At 46.5% G+C, this 22,234-nt stretch overlaps 1 protein-coding gene across 1 annotated transcript; it reads left to right on the top strand.

The window, feature by feature from the left end:
* The first annotated feature begins 567 nt into the window (after nucleotides 1-567).
* LOC119363147 (queuosine salvage protein-like) lies at nucleotides 568-5,974 on the top strand. Its single transcript, XM_037628458.1, has 7 exons — nucleotides 568-757; nucleotides 1,196-1,339; nucleotides 3,139-3,237; nucleotides 3,325-3,401; nucleotides 3,693-3,801; nucleotides 4,966-5,294; nucleotides 5,617-5,974. The coding sequence occupies exons 1-7, from the start codon at nucleotides 688-690 to the stop codon at nucleotides 5,707-5,709; spliced, it is 921 nt and encodes a 306-aa protein (XP_037484355.1). The 5' UTR covers nucleotides 568-687; the 3' UTR covers nucleotides 5,710-5,974.
* Nucleotides 5,975-22,234: the final 16,260 nt, after the last annotated feature.

Genomic DNA, 22,234 nt, shown 5'->3' with positions numbered 1-22,234 from the left:
TCAAACAATATGTAATATGTGCGTTAAAATGTACATTGGGTACTAAGAAAAATTAGACTTGTGTAAAGAAGAAAAAAAGAAAAGAAAATGAAAAAGAAAAAAAACAAAGAAAAAACAGTGCAGTACGCGCGCGAGCGCCTGCGCTAATGGGCCAGCCCAATTCAGCAAATACCGGCTAAGTCATCTCGAGGTTCAAAATAGACCGGGATTAGAGAGTTTGGTGTGCTAATTTCTGGTATTGAGAGTTCAGAGTTTGATTTAGCTTTCGCATACAAATTCAAGGTTTGTTTTGGACTTTTGCATTCGTCTCTATAGGCCTAGAGCAGAGGAGAAAGAAGGGCAATCCAGTCATTTCAGCAGTTCATGAGGTGGGTCAAACTCAGCGGAGCACGCCAGCACAGCCGGGTCGTCGTGCGTGCCTCGCGCCCCACTGCGCAATTCCTCGTGTTCTGCCAGGCGGGAGTTCTCCGAGGCACTTGGAGGCCCACATCGAGAGGGCAGCAAGAGGCCAACCAAAACCCCCCTCCGGAGGAAAAATACTAAAACCCGCGTCGCCCTCGCGGTCACGGGCCACACCACCACTCCCCCCGCCGTCACGGTTTCCGCCCGCTACCCACCCCTAAATCCTCCCGACTCGCCATTGTCCCGACCTCCCCCGCGGCCTTATCCTATATTCGCCCCGCCGCCATGGAGGCCGTGCGCGCGTCGGCGGCCTGGGTGGCCAGCCGCTCCTCCCACGTCAAGGTCGACATGCTAGGTATCCGTTTCCCGAATGATACTAGGATTTTTCCGACCAGGGAGGGGAGTATCGTCTTCATAGGGATATTTTTTCTGGAACGGTACTAGGATTTCTTAGGCCACGCAGTATCATCTTCACAGGCTTCGCTGTTCCTCTGGGTTAGCTATTAGTCGATTGTATTTCTAAGCAGTATCGGATTGACCCTGCAAGAAACCAGAGTTGATTTTCATGTTCTAGGATTGGACTTCAATGTTCAGGTTGGGGATTCCTGTTCTCTTACATGTTGTTTTGGTTAGCTTTCACCATTTTCTTATGAAAGAACAACTTGATGGAATACGTATTTTTGCTTTTTCTTTTATATGTTTATATCAATGTTCATCCTTCCTTCGTTTTGTGACAAATCTCCCAAGTGAAGTTATAAGTTATGTTCCTCTTCCCCGTTTGTTCGTTTCACAGAGATTGAGAAGGCCGTGGATAAAATTCAGGGAAATGTTCCAAAAGTTGAGTGGGATTTTGAAGGAATTCATTACTTTGACAATGGACCGCTCACTGTGCAGTACCTCTTCGTCTTGGACGCACTGAACTTTTGCTTCTGGCCAGGTATTAGTTCAGCCAGGAACGTACCGTGTTTTGAACATGTAGAAATTACTAGTGATGTATTGCCCTTGTCTTATGAGTAGTATTTTTCTTAAGGAGTTCTGAAAAATATTAGCACTAACAGACATCAGACATTGCCACTCTATGTTTGCATTTCTTTTGCTCCTGTATAAAATATTCGTGTGTTGTTGCTCCTGTATAGCATAACACGTGGTTAGGGGAGAGGAGGGACGGTTTATTTTTCTTTGCTTACTTGTTGACAATGTTTAGGGATATTAAAACATTTGGTTGTGCAGCCAGTATTCTTCTTCTCATGACTTCAGGCTTTTTAGATTTTCAGAGTGCCGAAATCAATTTCGTGTTGCCTGAAAACAATGCACTAGTGCTTACACCACAAGGAACTTATGGATATTTCTAATTTAGTATATTTTTTGTTAGTAGCTATATGTGAGTTTCCTGGATCAACAACCTTCTATGTTGGTTGCTACGTTGCCAACAAGTGGCTAGGGGAGAGGAGTGGCGGTTTATTTTTCTCTCTTTACTTGACAATTATTATGGGTATTAAGATGTTCAGGCGTGCAGAATTCCTCTTCTCGTCACTTTAGTTTTTTTTTTTAGATTTTCAGAGTGCAGAAATCAACTTCGCATTGTCTGAAAACAATACACTAGTGCTTATACACCACAAGGAACTTCTGGATACTAGTTAATTGCCTGTGTTTTGCAATGGGGGCATCAATATTCTAGTGATCCTCCAGTACAACGCTTGGTGATATTTTCCATAATTAACGTGATCCTCCCGTTCAAAGAATGATACTCTTCATAATTAACGTGATTCTCACATCCAATGCTTGATGATACTTTCCATAATTAACGCGATCCTCCCGTCCAAAGACTGATACTCTCCACAATTAACATGATCCTCCCGTCCAAAGAATTATACTCTCCATAATTAATGTGGAACCAACAAACATACGAAACCAAACCAAACCACGATGTACCATCACGAGTTCACGACTGCAAACTCCCTTTTAACAGTAGAGATTTCTACCTTAAGTATTTCTTGTTAGTAGCTACACATGATTTTCCTTGGATCGACAACCTTTTATGTTGGTTGCTATTTTGCCAACAAGTGGCTAGGGGAGAGGAGTGGTGATATATTTTTCTCTCTTTACTTGTTGACAATGACTAGGGCTATTCAGAGAATGTATCTTTCCATTAATTATTTTTTGGCCGCGACTATCTAGCCCTAGGTAATAGATATTTCTCTTTGCTGTTCTTCACTATATTACTGAGCTTATTTTAACAAAATCCTTTGAGTTTTCTTCTGCTATATTTCAGTTATTACCTTTGTTTGCAAATTACAGTGCATCTTGATTTTGTTACACTCCACATTGTTACTTTTGTGTAGCTCAAAATATAATGTGCACAAGCTTTTATTCTACCTGATGTTCCTTAGTTTCTCTACTGGGTTTAGTTGGATTTAACTGCCATTGACTTCTCTGGACCACTCATTTTATTTGGATAAATGCCTTTCCTTTGTGTTATAATTATAATGTATTTTACTATACTAATAGAAGGGGAGCCTTGGCGCAGTGGTAAAGCTGCTGCCTTGTGACCATGAGGTCATGGGTTCAAGTCTTGGAAACAGCCTCTTACAGAAATGCAGGGAAAGGCTGCGTACTATAGACCCAAAGTGGTCGGACCCTTCCCTGGACCCTGCGCAAGCGGGAGCTACATGCACCAGGTTGCCCTTTTTTATTTTTTTTATTTTACTATACTAATGATATTCCTTAATCGAATAGACAAGGACTTGACCTATGACAATTTGGCTTCTGGACTCAAGTTAGCATTAGAGAAAGATAAGTCAGCACTTGATGCAGATCGTCTGAAGAATTATACTGGTACAGTTTCCCTGTTTTTGTGCAAAAGAAGCTATAACTCCCAGTAATTCCCACTAATTGGAAGAAAATGCAACTTTTGGAATGTAGGACCGCAACTTCGAGAACTGCTGAATTGGCCACGCCCACTGCCAATTGAGGAGGAAAGAGTCCGCCTTCTTCATGAGGTACTACCCTGTGTTGCTTATTCAGTATATTGAGGTGTTGAACTTTAAAATTTTCCCACTGTGTTCTGCTCAATTGCTCATATTATTTGAATACTTTGTCACATAACAACTACAAAAGTCACACCCATCTTCTTCAGTGCAATTGGGTATAGCTATCCACTTTTACTTCAAATATGCTCTGATTATATTACATCAGAACTATCATGTTAATGTCGACATTCAAAAAACTTTCTTGCCAACTGATCTCAATTTGGTTCTGAAGCATTTATTTGTTCTGGTGCTTTAATTCAGGTTGGTCTGGAGCTTGAAAGAAGCTTTGGCGACGAGGCTGCTAATCTTGTGAAGTCTGCTGGAAACTCTGCTGCATCTCTGATTGAACTGATTACCCGTCACTTTCCTGGTAAATCTGCCACCGCACTTGTCTTCCACTTAATCTTGATAGCATCATTATTTTAGAGGAAAGGTGTCGTCTGTGCCGGTTCCATTTTTCATTTAATGGAACCAAGTTCGAACATGGCAGCGCTCAAGATAGACCAGAGTAGCCGTCCAGATAGTGGAGATAGCATCATTTTCATCTGTCCTGTTTTAGTTAGGCCAGATGGCTAAGCTGTATTTCTCCAGCTATATTGGAGAACAGGAACTCAATGGTGTACAATCTTTTCGTTGGCTCCTGTTTAGTCTGTTGTTGTAGTCAAATAGCTGCTTCTGCAGATACATTTTACTATCTTGGAGACCTTGGTCCTTTTCCTTGTCCCCTTTTTCCTTGTCCCCTGTCTAGTCATTGGATCATTTGTCAAATGGGCCAATTAGATGTGGGCAGAAACAATGAGAGAAATGCAGAACTTGCCTAGGTGGCTAGGACCACTTGATATGCATAATGGGCTGGGCCATGGACATCCACATAGGACCACAAGATATGGATGATCTTTACGTGGCTACAGCTTACACCTCAGTTAGCTTGCATCCTAGATGTCCCTACTTTTGGATTTGGATGTTTGTTGATTGAGAATACTGAGCATTATTCTTTTTCTTTTCTACTCAGTGGTTAGATCATTGAACTTATGAGACAATTTTCTGTAGCATGAAGTAGCTATCTGCTCAGACACGCCTTTAACTCTTGCCAGTTGGCCTCATTTCGTTCTGTGAACATGCTCGAGGGAAACTTCACCAGAGCAGATGCACTTTGGCTCCTTTTGGTTTTACTTGCAAATACAACATTGTATACTGTGCGTATGCGCTCCCACCCCAACCCCTAAACATCATGCTAAATAGCAAATGGCCAGACACAATTTGGTTCATCTGTACATCCTAATATTATTTTGTACATGTGTGAGTCATTCAACCAATATCATGTGTAATTATGGTGATACTGATAGATGATAGCCACTGTTATCCAAGTCCTGACTGGTGATATATTTTACTTTCTTTTCTCGTGCATATTTGATCATAATTAAACTGTGCCTTGGGGAAAATTTCAATGCACACTGGTTGTAACACTCTTTAACATATTTATTAGAATGCATCTATCTGGCATGACAGATTTGTTGTAACTCGATTTCCACAGGGTTTCGTGACCACTCACTTTATAAGGGACACCAGGTTTTCCTGTACAAGCGAGCCCAGATATTCGTTGCTGATTTGTGGGGTGCTTTCAAGGGGGAAAACTACGGAGAGTTCTACGACATCAAGTCCATCACCATCTTTGCCGACTATATTGTCCCTGCTGTGCTGAGGGAGCTTGGCATCCTGAAATACGAGTCTAGCCTATGTTGCTCCATCGACTCAAACAGCGAGATTGTGCCTGGAAGCGAAGAGGAAGTGGAGATTCGTGCCTGTTCTGTTCATGCCGTTGAAAAAATGAGGGAGCTCATCAACAAAAAGTTTGGGAAGCAGGTACGCGCATCTGAATCTCTTCCTGTCTTTTTCGAATGACCACATCTGAATCAGGTTCACCTGAGGCTTTCGTGCCATTTATTCTCTGACCTGCACTCCTGGCTGGTACACAACACAAACTAACGGCTGCAGATTGATGTTTAGCCTGCACTCTTTTTTAGTATCACCAAGAAGACGACCGATCAAATTCATTAGGTTTACTTGAGTGCACGATCAACTTCATTAAGTTTAGTATAAGGCTATAAGCAAAGCAGTCAATGTGTGTGGCATTTTGATTCAACTCGGGCTGACTTGCCTCTTGCTTTTGTGTTTTTCTTGGCAGCTTCTGAGCATTGACATTGACCTCTGGCTCTGGTCGGTAGGCGTTCAGAACATGGCGCTGTCTCATCACCGCACCCTCTCCATTTACTACTGAGGCTACGCTAGCAGCAGCTGCCACCCTCCCTCTCCGCGGCGGAAGATCGGCCGCGTCTTGGGGATCTCCTTTAGCTGCTGCTACATATGGATACTGAAATTTTGTCCCTCTCCGAGGAGTGCACAAAAGTGCAAGCTGTTGTTACCGTAGGGTCATCAAGATTTATAGGTAGAACTGTGTTACTACGTCTATGTATTGTGGTGGTAGTACCAACTATCTGTGCGTTTCATCTAAAAAAATAATTTGCGTTTTGTCCGAAATTCAACCAGCGGCTATCCTTCTGGAAAGCGGTCCAGCTTAGGACATCTCGAATCCATCTCCGGACGTGTTTTTGCAGACAATGCTAGTGGAGTCGGTCATCCAACCCCATACTTCAAATGTCCGTCCTAGGTTCGGTCTCCTCCATTTGACATGCATATATAGATCAATATTAATTTATACAAAGTGCAAACATATGCAATAACAATCAAAATGCACCGATGTTGGATATTCATAAAGTTTTATACATTTATCCAAGCCCAAAAATTGCCAGTCCGGCTGCCGCCAAACATCCTCCCTCTTCGTATGTTTGTGGCGGCGGGTAGTGCGTGTTGGCTTTGTGGGCGGCCACTACCTGCGGGTCCTCTGCCTCCAGGCCCGGCGAGACTACGAACATCTCTGACACATGTTCCATTGTGGTGGTGGACTGAGAAACAAACGGGAACTCAAGTGCGTGGTAGCAGTGATTGGAGTGGAGACTGAGGGAAAGGGCGGCTTTCGTGAGAGTGCAGAAATGGCCAAATACACAGGCTCCGCCTTGCTTTTGCGCGGGCCAGGGATGTCGGATTCTGACGTGACGGTTGTCCGGATGCATGCAAACCTTCTTTAGATTTGCTCCGGCCTACGGAAATTTGGACGCACATACCGATTCGCGGACATTTGATGGACGGCGTTGAAGGACGCAAAATGTTCGGACAACATGGTCCGAACGTTACAGACCATTTGATTTGATGACTTTGGAGATGCTCTTAGATTTATTTTTTTCGAGACACTGAAGATGCCCTTAGACAACAACTCCGTAACCTACGTGTGCCCATAATCGCATGTCGAGATTTGGTCGGTAGGGAAGCAGCATTGGAAAAGACGTGCCCGATGAATGAAATGAAACGCATCTCGTCTACCCTGTTCCCTGTCCTCCTTTGCTGCTCTGAATTCCGCCCGCCGCCTTTGCGGGCTTCTGCGGTCGGAAGAATTGACGCAGCAGGGCCGCTGGTGCACGCGTGTCGCCGGTGGCCGGTTCGTGTCCGCCGGGTACTAGTAGTACTATATGGTAGGCCTGGAGGTGTCAGCGGTGTCGCGGGCCTCTGAGGCAGCGCGAGGGGGTGCCGGGCCGGCGGCGCTGGGCAGCGGCGACGTCCCGCGTCATGGCAGAAGACCACACCTCTCTGTCGATTCCTGCGCATAACTTCATCCAACAGAACTTGTACTCCTATGTAACACACGCGTCCGTACCTGCTCATGAAGTCAACCCGTCAGCTATGAGATCCGCGGGCGTGTTCGATGTCGCATAAGAGCCGTTGCCTATGTGATCTTGCCACGTCATCTATAGTCAGTCTTATAATCAGCAAGTATAATAGATGCATATCAATTTATACTATTTTGTTGATTCATGACCCATCCCTTCTCTCACAAAGTTTCTAGGAGCACATGCTACGGCCGGTTGTTAGTGTGTAGCCCGATTCTCTTTTCTTTCCTCTTCTTTCTCCGCCAACTCATTAAAAATATAATATTTAAAGTCTTACAGCTCGGTCATCCTATTATACTTACTCTAAAGCTATCTGCCGCACAAAGCTTTGCTCCTTGGTAGCAAGAGAAACTCCAACGCGCCGACCCAAACAGACGCACGCTTTGTCCGCTTTTTGTCGGTTTGGGTCGGCGGCGGCCCGCTCGTCGTCCGCCCCATTTTACGTTTGCATCGGCCGTACGTCCAACATGCAGACCCATTTTTGCCCTCGCGGCTGAACTGCCGTGTTTTTCAAACATAATGCGAACATTTTTACATAGTTTCACAACCAAACAAATATATCATAGTTCACGAGCCAAATAAATATATCATAGTTTACAAGCCAAATAAAAATTAAATTCTCTCAAATACATTTAAAAAAAGATACGTCTATTGGTTGCCAATGTGAGCCCACATATGCTGAATGTGAGTTTGTCAATCACACATTTGATGATGAAATCGGGCGAACTGTGCAAACGTTGTCGCTCATCCATGCTCAGGCACAACATCGTCACCCTGAAACTGAAATCCTTGGTCGTAGATACGTTCCGGGCGCTCATCCTCTACGATCATATTGTGCATGCTCACACAAGCAGTCATCACCTCCCACAACTTCTTGGTGCTCCAAGTTCTAGCAGGATACCGGACAATGCCCCATCGAGATTGCAGAACACTGAAGACACGCTCCACATCCTTCCTAGCACTCTCTTCCGCTTGGGTAAATCTGTTCATCTTCTCTCCTATAGGGTTGGAGATTGTCTTCACCAGAGTAGTCTACTGAGGATAGATATTGTCAGCTAGATAGTATCCTTTGTTGTAGTTGTGGCCATTGATGTTAACATTCACCTCCGGGTAGTTGCCTTCGGCAAGCTTTGCAACCACCGGACATCGTTGAAGCACATCGATATCATTGTGAGACCCGGCCTAGAGTATAACAGAGAAAGCTTTGACATGGTCCCTATACTGCCCCTGCCAAGTAGAAGGACAGTTCTTCCACTACCAGTGCATACAATCTACGCTACCAAGAATCCACGGAAAGCCCCTGCTGGCATTCATCGCGAACAAGCGGCCTGTATCGACAACATTTGGCTCTCTCAAGTACTCAGGGTCAAACATTGCTATCATAGCCTTGCAGAACTTCTACATGGAGTCTAGATACATGGACTCACTCATACAGACATACTCATCAATGAGATCACCGGGAACTCCGTATGCAAGCATCCGGATAGCTGCAGTGCATTTCTAATAAGAGGAGAAGCCAATCTTTCCAAGGGCATCCTCCTTACACTCAAAATACTTATTGTATGCCACCACCCCCGCCCAGATACGGTTGAAACATGCCTAGCCATACGGAAATGACGTCGGAATAGGTGATGTTTGAAGAGTGGGTTGGGTGTCTCGAAGTAGTCATTCCAGAGAAGGAAATGTCCGCTCTCTTGGTTTCGATTCAACGCAGGAGTGTGCCCCAGGATCGAGCCCCAAAACAACGACCATTGCCTACTAAGGTGGTCATGGACGACCAACACAGCAGCCACCACCTCCTCATCGTCGAATGAAGAATCATCCGAGTCGCAAATGAAATTATGGAAGAAGAACGCGTCAGCGGAGTCCATTCGTACCTTGTAGGCAAACCGTCGAATAGATTGCGGGCATCGTTGAAGAAGCAGGCCGGTGAAGAACCGCACACCTCCCATGGAGCAGGTAGCTGGCCTGGCGACGACCGACGAACGCGGCGGTCTCAAACGCGCGTGACGTCATCGTCAAAGGAGCTGGCCGGGGGCGAGCTGGTGCAGGCGGCGACATCGAGGGAAGCTGGGGTAGCCTGGCGATGGAGGCGACGACGTTGGAAGGTGGTGTGCTGTGGGGGAGGTATGTGGGTGCGATCGGCTGGCGAGGGCACCGAAACTGGGCGGCGACAGCGACGGGGTGGGGCGGTCGGGTGCTTGCTGTCGATGGGAGGAAGAGAATGGCCTATGTGCCACCGACTGGCGGGCCAGAGGAAGGAGTAGGCGGGCGTCACGCGCGTCCGCCTCGTGTCTGCGCTGACGCAAATGAGGCACAAATTTGGGCCAGGAATGGGTCACCTAGCGGACGAAAAGTGGACGCACGTCCATTTGGGTCTGCGTGTTGGGCCGACTTTTGTGTCCGCTTTGACCAAAGCAGATACGTGCAGACAAAATTGGTCGGCGCGTTGGTGTTTCTCTAAGGGCAACCCCAACACACGACCCCAAACAAACGCCCTTTTTTTCCGGATTTCGTCTATTTGGGGCGGCAAAACATACGTCCGTGTCCATTTTTGCCAGTCCGCCGGTCATTGCCCCCAACGCGGCCGCATCCCATATTGTCCTCATCGCATACGAACATTTCAAAAAAAAAAATGGCTGCAAATGTTAAAAACACACGTAAAACATAAACAAACATTGACATAATGTTCACACTAGTCCCGGGGGATCATTTAAACATAACTTAAACTTAAAAATTAAAAAAAAGATAGATAGACGTTGCTGCCGTGGTCGTCTTGGATGCTTTCGGCCACCATGTCGTCTTGGATGTTGCCTCGTCTTCATGCGCCGCCATCCTCATCGTTGTCCATGGTGAGGTCAGCGTATGGTGGAGGCTACGAGAGGTGGGCCGGTGGCCCGTGCCAGGCTGGAGGAACCTGCACCACCTCATCCTTGTGGCTCCTTCTCTTACTCTAGTGACCATGGCGGCGTGGCTGACAATGGCCTGGCACCCACCGCGTCGGCCATCTTCGGCGCCATGGACAACTAGCTCCACCGCTGGCCCACCAAGCACCTCCTCCAGTACCTCCTCCTTGACGGCCATTTCCAGCTCTAGGATGGCGACGTCGCCGTCCGCAGAGAGGGACAACTGGGTTTCGAGGCCCACCCATTGGCGCTCGTCGTAGGTGCTCATGGAGTCCTCCATGAGCCGGCTGATGAGCTCGGCCTCCTCCTTGGTCATCGGAGGTGACGGTGGCGGGGACGGGGATAGAGATGGCGCCAGTGTGAGGCCGCACACACATGCCTACACCCACGCATTTGGGGCGGGCTCTCAGCATGAGCAGGACGTGCGCGGCGTGGGCTCGGAGGATGACCGACAAAAAAGGATTGTCGCCGCAGGTCGTGCTCGTCATGGAGCTGTTGGAAATATGCCCTAGAGGCAATAATAAATTAGTTATTATTATATTTCCTTGTTCATGATAATCGTTTATTATCCATGCTATAATTGTATTGATAGGAAACTCAGATACATGTGTGGATACATAGACAACACCAAGTCCCTAGTAAGCCTCTAGTTGACTAGCTCGTTGATCAATAGATGGTTACGGTTTCCTGACCATGTACATTGGATGTCATTGATAACAGGATCACATCATTAGGAGAATGATGTGATGGACAAGACCCAATCCTAAGCCTAGCACAAAGATCGTAGTTCGTATGCTAAAGCTTTTCTAATGTCAAGTATCATTTCCTTAGACCATGAGATTGTGGAACTCCCGGATACCGTAGGAATGCTTTGGGTGTACCAAACGTCACAACATAACTGGGTGGCTATAAAGGTGCACTACAGGTATCTCCGAAAGTGTCTGTTGGGTTGGCACGAATCGAGACTGGGATTTGTCACTCCGTGTAAACGGAGAGGTATCTCTGGGCCCACTCGGCAGGACATCATCATAATGTGCACAATGTGATCAAAGAGTTGATCGCGGGATGATGTGTTGCGGAACGAGTAAAGAGACTTGCCGGTAACGAGATTGAACAAGGTATCGGTATACCGACGATCGAATCTCGGGCAAGTACTATACCACTAGACAAAGGGAATTGTATACGGGATCGATTGAGTCCTTGACATCGTGGTTCATCTGATGAGATCATCGTGGAACATGTGGGAGCCAACATGGGTATCCAGATCCCGTTGTTGGTTATTGACCGGAGAACGTCTCGGTCATGTCTGCATGGTTCCCGAACCCGTAGGGTCTACACACTTAAGGTTCGATGACGCTAGGGTTATAAAGGAAGTTTGTATGTGGTTACCGAATGTTGTTCGGAGTCCCGGATGAGATCTCGGACGTCACGAGGAGTTCCGGAATGGTCCGAAGGTAAAGATTTATATATGGAAAGTTGTTGTTTGGGTTCCGGGAAAAGTTCGGGTTTTTCCGGTATTGTACCGGGAAGCTTCCAGAAGGTTCTGGAGGATTCCGAAGGGGTCCGGAGGTCCGGAAATTGTTCCACCACGTCCAATACAGCAGTATGGGCCGTAGGGGGGCGCCCTAGACTTAATGGGCCAGGGGCACCAGCCCTCCCAAGGCCCATGCGCATGGGAAGGGGAAAACCCTAAGGGGGAGGGCCTCCACTTGACTTGGGAGGCACTCCTCCCTCCTTTGGCCGCTGCCCCCTCCTCAGATTGGATCTGAGGGGGCTGGCCCCCCTCTTCCTTGGCCCTGTATATATGTGGGGGGTGGGAGGGCAGCCTCACCACAAGTTCTGGCGCAGCCCTCCCCCTCTCCCAAGTCCTCCTCCTCTCCCGCGGTGCTTGGCGAAGCCCTGCAGGATTGCCATGCTCCTGCACCACCACCACGCCGTTGTGCTGCTGCTGGATGGAGTCTTCCTCAACCTCTCCCTCTCTCCTTGCTGGATCAAGGCATGGGAGACGTCACCGGGCTGTACGTGTGTTGAACGCGGAGGTGCCGTCCGTTCGGCACTAGGATCTCCGGTGATTTGGATCACGACGAGTACGACTCCTTCAACCCCGTTCTCTTGAACGCTTCCGCTTAGAGATCTACAAGGGTATGTAGATGCACTCTCGTTTCCCTCATTGCTGCTTTCTCCATAGATAGATCTTGGTGACACGTAGGAAAATTTTGAATTTCTGCTACGTTCCCCAACAGTGGCATCATGAGCTAGGTCTATTGCGTAGATTCTTTGCACGAGTAGAACACAAAGTAGTTGTGGGCGTTGATTTTTTTCAATATGCTTACGGTTACTAGTCCAATCTTGTTTCGACGGTATTGTGGGATGAAGCGGCCCGGACCGACCTTACACGTACTCTTACGTGAGATAGGTTCCACCGACTGACATGCACTTGGTGCATAAGGTGGCTAGCGGGTGCCAGTCTCTCCCACTTTAGTCGGAACGGATTCGATGAAAAGGGTCCTTATGAAGGGTAAATAGCAATTGGCATATCACGTTGTGGTTTTGCGTAGGTAAGAAACGTTCTTGCTAGAAACCCATAGCAGCCACGTAAAACATGCAAACAATAATTAGAGGACGTCTAACTTGTTTTTGCAGGGTATGCTATGTGATGTGATATGGCCAAGAAGAATTTGATGAATGATATGTGATGTATGAGATTGATCATGTTCTTGTAATAGGAATCACGACTTGCATGTCGATGAGTATGACAACCGGCAGGAGCCATAGGAGTTGTCTTTATTTATTGTATGACCTGCGTGTCATTGAACAACGCCATGTAATTACTTTACTCTATTGCTAACCGGTAGCCATAGTAGTAGAAGTAATAAGTTGGCGAGACAACTTCATGGAGACACGATGATGGAGATCATGATGATGGAGATTATGGTGTCATGCCGGTGACGATGATGATCATGGAGCCCCGAAGATGGAGATCAAAAGGAGCAAAATGATATTGGCCATATCATGTCACTTTTTGATTGCATGTGATGTTTATCATGTTTATGCATCTTATTTTCTTAGAACGACGGTAGTAAATAAGATGATCCCTCATTAAAATTTCAAGAAGGTGTCCCCCCTAACTGTGCACTGTTGCGAAAGTTCATCGTTTCGAAGCACCACGTGATGATCGGGTGTGATAGATCCTTACGTTCACATACAACGGGTGTAAGCCAGATTTACACACGCGAAACACTTAGGTTGACTTGACGAGCTTAGCATGTACAGACATGGCCTCGGAACACAAGAGACCGAAAGGTCGAGCATGAGTCGTATAGTAGATACGATCAACATGAAGATGTTCACCGATGATGACTAGTCCGTCTCACATGATGATCGGACACGGCCTAGTTGACTCGGATCATGTAATCACTTAGATGACTAGAGGGATGTCTATCTGAGTGGGAGTTCATAAGACGAACTTAATTATCCTGAACATAGTCAAAAGATCTTTTGCAAATTATGTCGTAAGCTCGCGCTTCAGTTCCACTGTTTAGATATGTTCCTAGAGAAAATATAGTTGAAAGTTGACAGTAGCGATTATGCGGACAGTAGAATGCTTATGTCCTTAATGCACCGCTCAGTGAGCTGAACCCCAAACGTCATCTGTGGATGTTGCGAACATCGGACATACACGTTTTGATAACTCCGTAATAGTTCAGTTAAAATGGTTTAGAGTAGAGGCACCAAAGACGTTTTTGAAACATCGCGGAACATATGAGATGTTTCGAGGGCTGAAATTGGGATTTCAGGCTCGTGCCCACGTCAAGAGGTATGAGACCTCCGACGATTTTCTTAGCCTGCAAACTAAGGGAGAAAAGCTCAATCGTTGAGCTTGTGCTCAGATTGTCTGAGTGCAACAATCACTTGAATCGAGTGGGAGTTGATCTTCCAGATGAGATAGTGATGTTTCTCCTAAGTCATTGCCACCAAGATGCTAGAGCTTCATGATGAACTATAACATATCAGGGATAGATATGATGATCCTTGAGGTATTCGCGATGTTTGACACCACGAAAGTAGAAATCAAGAAGGAGCATCAATTCTTGATGGTTGGTAAAACCACTAGTTTCAAGAAGGGCAAGGGCAAGAAGGGATACTTCATGAAACGGCAAAACAGTTGCTGCTCTAGTGAAAACCCAAGGTTGAACCCAAACCCGAGACTAAGTGCTTCTGTAATAAGGGGAACAACCACTGGAGAAGAATTACCCTAGATACTTGGTAGATGAGAAGGCAGGCAAGGTCGATAGAAGTATATTGGATATATATTATGTTAATGTGTACTTTACTAGTACTCCTAGTAGCACCAGGGTATTAAGATACCGGTTCAGTTGCTAAGTGTTAGTAACTCGAAATAAAAGAGCTACGGAATAAGGGGAGACTAGCTAAAGGTGAGCTGACGATATGTGTTGGAAGTGTTTCCAAGTTTGATGTGATCAAACATCGCACGCTCCCTCTACCATCAAGATTAGTATTAAAACCTGAATAATTGTCATTTGGTGTTTGCGTTGAGCATAGACATGATTGGGTTATGTCTATCGCAATATGATTATTCATTTAAGGAGAATAATGGTTACTCTATTTATTTGAATAATACCTTCAATGGTCTTGCACCTAAAGGAATGGTTTATTGAATCTCGATCGTAGTGATACACATTTTCATGCCAAAAGATATAAGATAGTAATGATAGTTCCACTTACTTGTGGCACTGCCATGTAAGTCATATTGGTATAAAATGCATGAAGAAGCTCCATGTTGATGGATCTTTGGACTCACTCATTTTTGAAAAGTTTGAGACATGCGAACCATGTCTATTGGGGTATACGCATGAAGAAACTCCATGCAGATGGATCATCTGGACTCACTTGATTTTGAATCACTTGAGATATGCAAATCATACCACATGGGCAAGATGACTGAAAAGCCTCGTTTTCAGTAAGATGGAACAAGATAGCAACTTGTTGGAAGTAATACATTTTGATGTGTGCAGTCCAATAAGTGCTAAGGCACGCAGTGGATATCGTTATGTTCTTACTTCACGGATGATTCGAGTAGATACTGAGTATATTTACTTGATGAAACACAAGTCTGAATTATTGAATGGTTCAAGTAATTTCAGAGTGAAGTTGAAGGTCATTGTGACAAGAGGATAAAATGTCTATGATATGATCATAGAGATGAGTATCTGAGTTACGAGTTTGGCACAGAATTAAGACATTATGGAGATTGTTTCACAACCAATATCGCCTGGAACACCATAGTGTGATGGTGTGTCTGAACATCATAACTGCACCCTATTGGATATGGTGCATACCATGATGTCTCTTATCGAATTACCACTATCGTTTATGGGTTAGGCATTAGATACAACCACATTCACTTTAAATAGGGCACCACGTAATTCCGTTGAGATGACACCGTATGAACTATGGTTTAGAGAAACCTAAGCTATCATTTCTTAAAAGTTTGGGGCTGCGACGCTTATGTGAAAAAGGTTTCAGGTTGATAAGCTCGAACCCAAAGCGGATAAAATGCATCTTCATAGGACACCCAAAAACAGTTGGGTATACCTCCTAATTCAGATCTGAAAGCAATAAGGATTGTTTCTTGAATCGGGTCCTTTCTCGAGGAAAGGTTTGTCTCGAAAATTGAGTGGGAGGATGGTGGAGACTTGATGAGGTTATTGAACCATCACTTCAACCAGTGTGTAGTAGGGCACATGAAGTTGTTCCTGTGGCACCTACACCAATTGACGTGGAAGCTTATAATAGTGATCATGAAGCTTCAGATCAAGTCACTACCGTACCTCGTAGGGTGACAAGGATGCGTACTACTTCAGAGTGGTACAGTAATCCTGTCTTGAAGGTCATGTTGCTAGACAACAATGAACCTACGAGCTATGGAGAAGCGATGGTGGGCCCAAAATTCCGACAAATGGTTAGAAACCATGAAATCCGAGATAGGATCCATGTATCAGAACAAAGCATGGACTTTGGTGGACTTGCCCGATGATCGGCAAGCCATTGAGATAAATGGATCTTTAAGAAGAAGACGGACGTGGACGGTAATGTCACCGTCTGTGAAGCTCGACTGGTGGCGAAGAGTTGTTCACAAGTTCAAGGAGTTGACTACGACGAGATTTTCTCATCCGTAGCGAAGCTTAAGTCCGTCGGAATCATGTTAGCATTAGCTGCATTTATGAAATCTGGCAGATGGATGTCAAAACGAGTTTTCTTAACAGTTTTCGTAAGGAAAGGTTGTATGTGATACAATCAGAAAGTTTTTGTCGATCCTAAGGATGCTAAAACGTATGCTAGCTCCAGCGATCCTTCCATGGACTGGAGTAAGCATCTCGGAGTTGGAATGTACACTTTGATGAGATGATCAAAGATTTTGGGTTTATACAAAGTTTATGAGAAACTTGTATTTCCAAAGAAGTGAGTGGGAGCACTATAGAATTTCTGATAAGTATATGTTGTAAACATATTGTTGATCAGAAATGATGTAGAATTTCTAGAAAGCATATAGGGTTATTTGAAAAGTGTTTTTTAATGGAAAACCTGGATTAGGCTACTTGAACAATAAGCGTCAAGATCTATAAGATATATCAAAATGCTTAATAATACTTTCAAATGAGCACATACCTTGACATGATCTTGAAGGTTTTCAAGATGGATCAGTCAAAGAAGGAGTTCTTGCCTGAGTTGTAAGGTATGAAGTTAAGACTTAAAGCTCGACCACGGCAGAAGAGAGAGAAAGGACGAAGGTCGTCCCCTATGCTTTAGACATAGGCTCTACAGTATGCTATGCTAAGTACCGCACCTGATGTGTGCCTTGCCACATGTCTGGCAAGAGGGTACAAAGGTGATCAAGGAGTGGATCACCAGATAGCGGTCAAAATTGTCCTTGGAGTAATAAGGACATGTTTCTCGATTATGGAAGTGATAAAGAGTTCGGCGTAAAGGGTTACATTGATGCAAGCTTTGACACCTATCCGAATGACTCGGAGTAGCAAAACGGATACATATAGTGGAGCAACCATTTGGAATAGCTCCAAGTGGAGCGTGGAAGCAGCATTTACAATATGACATAGAGAATTGCGAAGTACATACGGATCTGAATATTGCAGACCCGTTGACTAAAACCTCTCTCACAAGCAAAACATGATCAAACCCAAGAACTCATTGAGTCTTAATCACATGATGATGTGAACTAGTTTAGTGACACTAGTAAACTCTTTGGATGTTGGTCACATGGTGATGTGACCTGTGATTGTTAATCACATGGCGATGTGAACTAGATTATTGACTCTAGTGCAAGTGGGAGACTATTGGAAATATTCCCTAGAGGCAATAATAAATTAGTTATTATTATATTTCTTTGTTCATGATAATCGTTTATTATCCATGCTATAATTGTATTGATAGGAAACTCAGATACATGTGTGGATACATAGACAACACCAAGTCCCTAGTAAGCCTCTAGTTGACTAGCTCGTTGATCAATAGATGGTTACGGTTTCCTGACCATGGACATTGGATGTCATTGATAACAGGATCACATCATTAGGAGAATGATGTGATGGACAAGACCCAATCCTAAGCCTAGCACAAAGATCGTAGTTCGTATGCTAAAGCTTTTCTAATGTCAAGTATCATTTCCTTAGACCATGAGATTGTGCAACTCCCGGATACCGTAGGAATGCTTTGGGTGTACCAAATGTCACAATGTAACTGGGTGGCTATAAAGATGCACTACAGGTATCTCCGAAAGTGTCTGTTGGGTTGGCACGAATCGAGACTGGGATTTGTCACTCCGTGTAAACGGAGGGGTATCTCTGGGCCCACTCGGTAGGACATCATCATAATGTGCACAATGTGATCAAAGAGTTGATCGCGGGATGATGTGTTACGGAACGAGTAAAGAGACTTGCCGGTAACAAGATTGAACAAGGTATCGGTATACCGACGATCGAATCTCGGGCAAGTACTATACCACTAGACAAAGGGAATTGTATACGGGATCGATTGAGTCCTTGACATCGTGGTTCATCCGATGAGATCATCGTGGAACATGTGGGAGCCAACATGGGTATCCAGATCCCGCTGTTGGTTATTGACCGGAGAACGTCTCGGTCATGTCTGCATGGTTCCCGAACCCGTAGGGTCTACACACTTAAGGTTCGATGATGCTAGGGTTATAAAGGAAGTTTGTATGTGGTTACCGAATGTTGTTCGGAGTCCCGGATGAGATCCCGGACATCACGAGGAGTTCTGGAATGGTCCGGAGGTAAAGATTTATATATGGAAAGTTGTTGTTCGGGTTCCGGGAAAAGTTCGGGTTTTTCCTGTATTGTACCGGGAAGCTTCCAGAAGGTTCCGGAGGATTCCAGAGGGGTCCGGAGGTCCGGAAATTGTTCCACCACGTCCAATACAGCAGTATGGGCTGTAGGGGGGGGGGGCGCCCTAGCCTTAATGGGCTAGGGGCACCAGCCCCCCAAGGCCCATGCGCATGGGAAGGGGAAAACCCTAAGGGGGAGGGCCTCCACTTGACTTGGGAGGCACTCCTCCCCCCTTTGGCCGCCGCCCCCTCCTCAGATTGGATCTGAGGGGGCCGGCCCCCCTCTCCCTTGCCCCTATATATATGTGGGGGGTGGGAGGGCAACCACACCACAAGTTCTGGCGCAGCCCTCCCCCTCTCCGAAGTCCTCCTCCTCTCCCGCGGTGCTTGGCGAAGCCCTGCAGGATTGCCACGCTCCTCCACCACCACCACGCCGTTGTGCTGCTGCTGGATGGAATCTTCCTCAACCTATCCCTCTCTCCTTGCTGGATCAAGGCATGGGAGACGTCACCGGGCTGTACGTGTGTTGAACGTGGAGGTGCGGTCCGTTTGGCACTAGGATCTCCGGTGATTTGGATCACGACGCGTACGACTCCTTCAACCCCGTTCTCTTGAACGCTTCCGCTTAGCGATCTACGAGGGTATGTAGATGCACTCTCGTTTCCCTCGTTGCTGGTTTCTCCATAGATAGATCTTGGTGACACGTAGGAAAATTTTGAATTTCTGCTACGTTCCCCAACAGGAGCCACGTATCCCACATCGGCGAATCAATGGCGTACATGCGGTCGTAGAGTAGATCTGGTGGCAGGCGGGTGTGGCATCGGTCGATATCCTCGCGGGGGGTGCGATCGCTCACCAGCATCGATGGGATTGGCACCTGAGCTGCGAAGAGATGCCAATTGTTGGGGAGGTGGGCATCTCCCCACGGGAGTGGACTCGCCGCCTCCAATAGCACCGGCAGATGTCAGCGGACATGTACGAACTATTGTGCTGCGGGGTCACTGGCGGAGCGATGTTAAACGCAGGACATATTAGGTGGTGCGGGCAATGCAAACCTGGTGGAGCAGTGGCGACCGAAGGAGAAGCAAGTTTTCTCTGGAAATGGGGTGGCCCAAATGCGAAACGGACAATATTTGCGGATGGGGCCGCGCGTTGGGACGTGGGATCTGTCTGTTTGGGCCTAAACGGACACACGCAAACCAGATAGGGTGCCTTAAGGGCTTCTCCAACATCGACCTCCAAATTTCCTCCAACAGCAACCCGATAATTTCCGCACATTCTTGCTTCACCCTCTCCTCCTCCCACTTCTTCCCCCGTAAATTCTTTTAACCTTCTTCGGCGGTTCTTGGGTTGGGCTGGTAGGGTCATCGGTTTCTTCCTTGTTGGCTTGGGCACGGTCTTGGCTATGAAAATCTTCCACTTCGGTTGCCCATTCAACTTCAACCAACAAAGCATGATGGTGAAAATTTTCTTCTCCAACTTCTTGTACACCAAACAAGCACGAGAAGGCTACAAAATAATGCATATCCGACTAGTGAGCAACAAAACAAATGCATGTCCGGCTAGTGATCAACAAAATAATGCATATCCAGCAAGTGAGCAACAAAAGAATGCATGTCCGCCTAGTGATGAACTTACTTGCTCGGTGATTTGTGCACCGCTAGGCTACCGTGCAGTGAGATGCTTCAAGTGCCCACAATACTTGGACACCGCCTCTTGGATGGTGTACCATCGATGGTTGAGGGACTTCCATTCACAGTTGCGGATGACCACATCAGAGTAGTGCGCGAAATGCTTGTGTTCATGGAACTATATGTGAACATTGTTGCAAAAGGTTGTGCCCTTTTGCTCTGTGCCATGGAGAGGATCAAAGCTAGTGGACAACCATGCATCACACAATAGCTCGTCCTCCCGCATGTTGAAGCTTCTCCACTACCCTTCTTCGGATCATCGGCTTTATCAGCCGGATCATCATCCTCGCCGTCCTCCCCTCCCCCTCCTTCTCCTCCTCCCCTTCGGCTGCTGCTGTCCGGCAGCCCAATGCTGTTGTTGATGTGTGTCCATGCCCATCTAGGTGTAGGACTGCTGCTGATGGTAGTTGCCAGACTGGGTGGGATCCCAGTCTTCCACCACCCCGTCCTCATAGGCCCCTTGTCAGTGTCAAAACCAGCAGACCTCGGGGTAGGGGGTCCCGAGCTGTGGATCTCAGATCAAGGGTAACATGGACTAAGGAGAGGGTGTTTACGCAGGGTTCAGGCCCTCTTGATGGAGGTAAAACCCTACGTCCTACTCTTGTTTATATCAATGGAGATGTATCAAGTACAAAGCTGATCTACCTCGAGATCGTAATGTTTGGTCTAACTCTAGGGCTAGGTGAATGATTTTGTGTTGATATCCCCTCTACGGGCTAAACCCTATGGCTTATATACATGCAAGGGAGGGTACCTAGGGTTACAAGGTTGGTAGCTATGAGCTAGGCAGCGACAGAGATCTTGGAGTATACGTCAAGTGTTCGGGGGAAGCAGTCTTGATCACGCCTCCCGCGTAGGGCTTCCGGAGTCCATATTGATCACGAATGGTGGCTTGCTGGCCCAACCCGAGGAGAATGGGCCAGCTGGGTTAGTACCCCCTTATCTAGGACACTGTCAGTAGCCCTCGAACTAGTCTTCTATGCCGAGGACGATCCTCTTGTAAAAACTTTGGACCCAAAGTCCTTGGCTTGCCAGACGAGTTCCTCCTTGCAATTCTCGAACCACTCCTTCAAAGGAGCGATGCCAGCTGAAGCCCGACCGAGCCTATTCCCTTTTCCCGAAGAGGCTAGAGAACTTAGCCTTGAATGCCAAACACCTCGGTATGAACGGTTCCATGTAGTTTGACAACTTTATCAAAACAACCCACCGCATGCAGGTCGAGTAATTACTGCTTCCCTCAAATCGCGGCCCGAGGCAAACCTTTACCGGCATGCCCTTCGAAGCAGAGATCGTGCCTGTTTTATCAGGGATATCATCAAGATTTTGCTTCCCCCCTATGCTCAATGGAATCTTTGATGGGAGTGGAAAGTTTATCGGCGCAGCAAGGGGGACTCTTGGCCTTTCACAGGCCTATAAGTGCAAAGAGGAGGACAACACAACTGACCATGATCCCATTCTCCCCATCTTACTACTTTGTCTAACTCCAACGCTCAAATCCGATCCTGCATCCTCTCTCTCCAGCAGGTCCATCCTCCTCCGCCAACCATGGCTGAGACCCTCCAAGGACATTGGGGGTGGCTCCATCATGACTGAGGAGACCGCCCAGGAGCTGTGCGACGTGGGATACTTGTCTAGTGACATCGCCGCTCGTGCTCCTGTCGCTGACAAGCAAGTGCCCGCTCCCGATGCTGGGTGGTTTTTGTCCCCTACTTCATTAGGGGGATGGGGTTCTGCTACGTCTTGAGCTTGCGTTGGTTTTCCTTGAAGAGGAAAGGGTGATGCAGCAATAGTAGCGTAAGTATTTCCCTCAGTTTTTGAGAACCAAGGTATCAATCCAGTAGGAGGCTCCTCAAAATTCCCACGCACCTACACAAACAAACAAAGAACTCGCAACCAACGCAATAAAGGGGTTGTCAATCCCTTCATGGCCACTTGCGAAAGTGAGATCTGATAGAGATAGCATGATAACAAATTACTGTCGAGCAATTGATAGAAAAGCGAATAATTATGAGATTATCTAGGCATGATCATGTATATA

The sequence above is a fragment of the Triticum dicoccoides genome, chromosome 2B, assembly GCF_002162155.2.
Source record: "Triticum dicoccoides isolate Atlit2015 ecotype Zavitan chromosome 2B, WEW_v2.0, whole genome shotgun sequence".
In the NCBI taxonomy this organism is placed as follows: domain Eukaryota; kingdom Viridiplantae; phylum Streptophyta; class Magnoliopsida; order Poales; family Poaceae; genus Triticum; species Triticum dicoccoides.
This window is presented reverse-complemented; position numbering and strand designations above follow the sequence as displayed.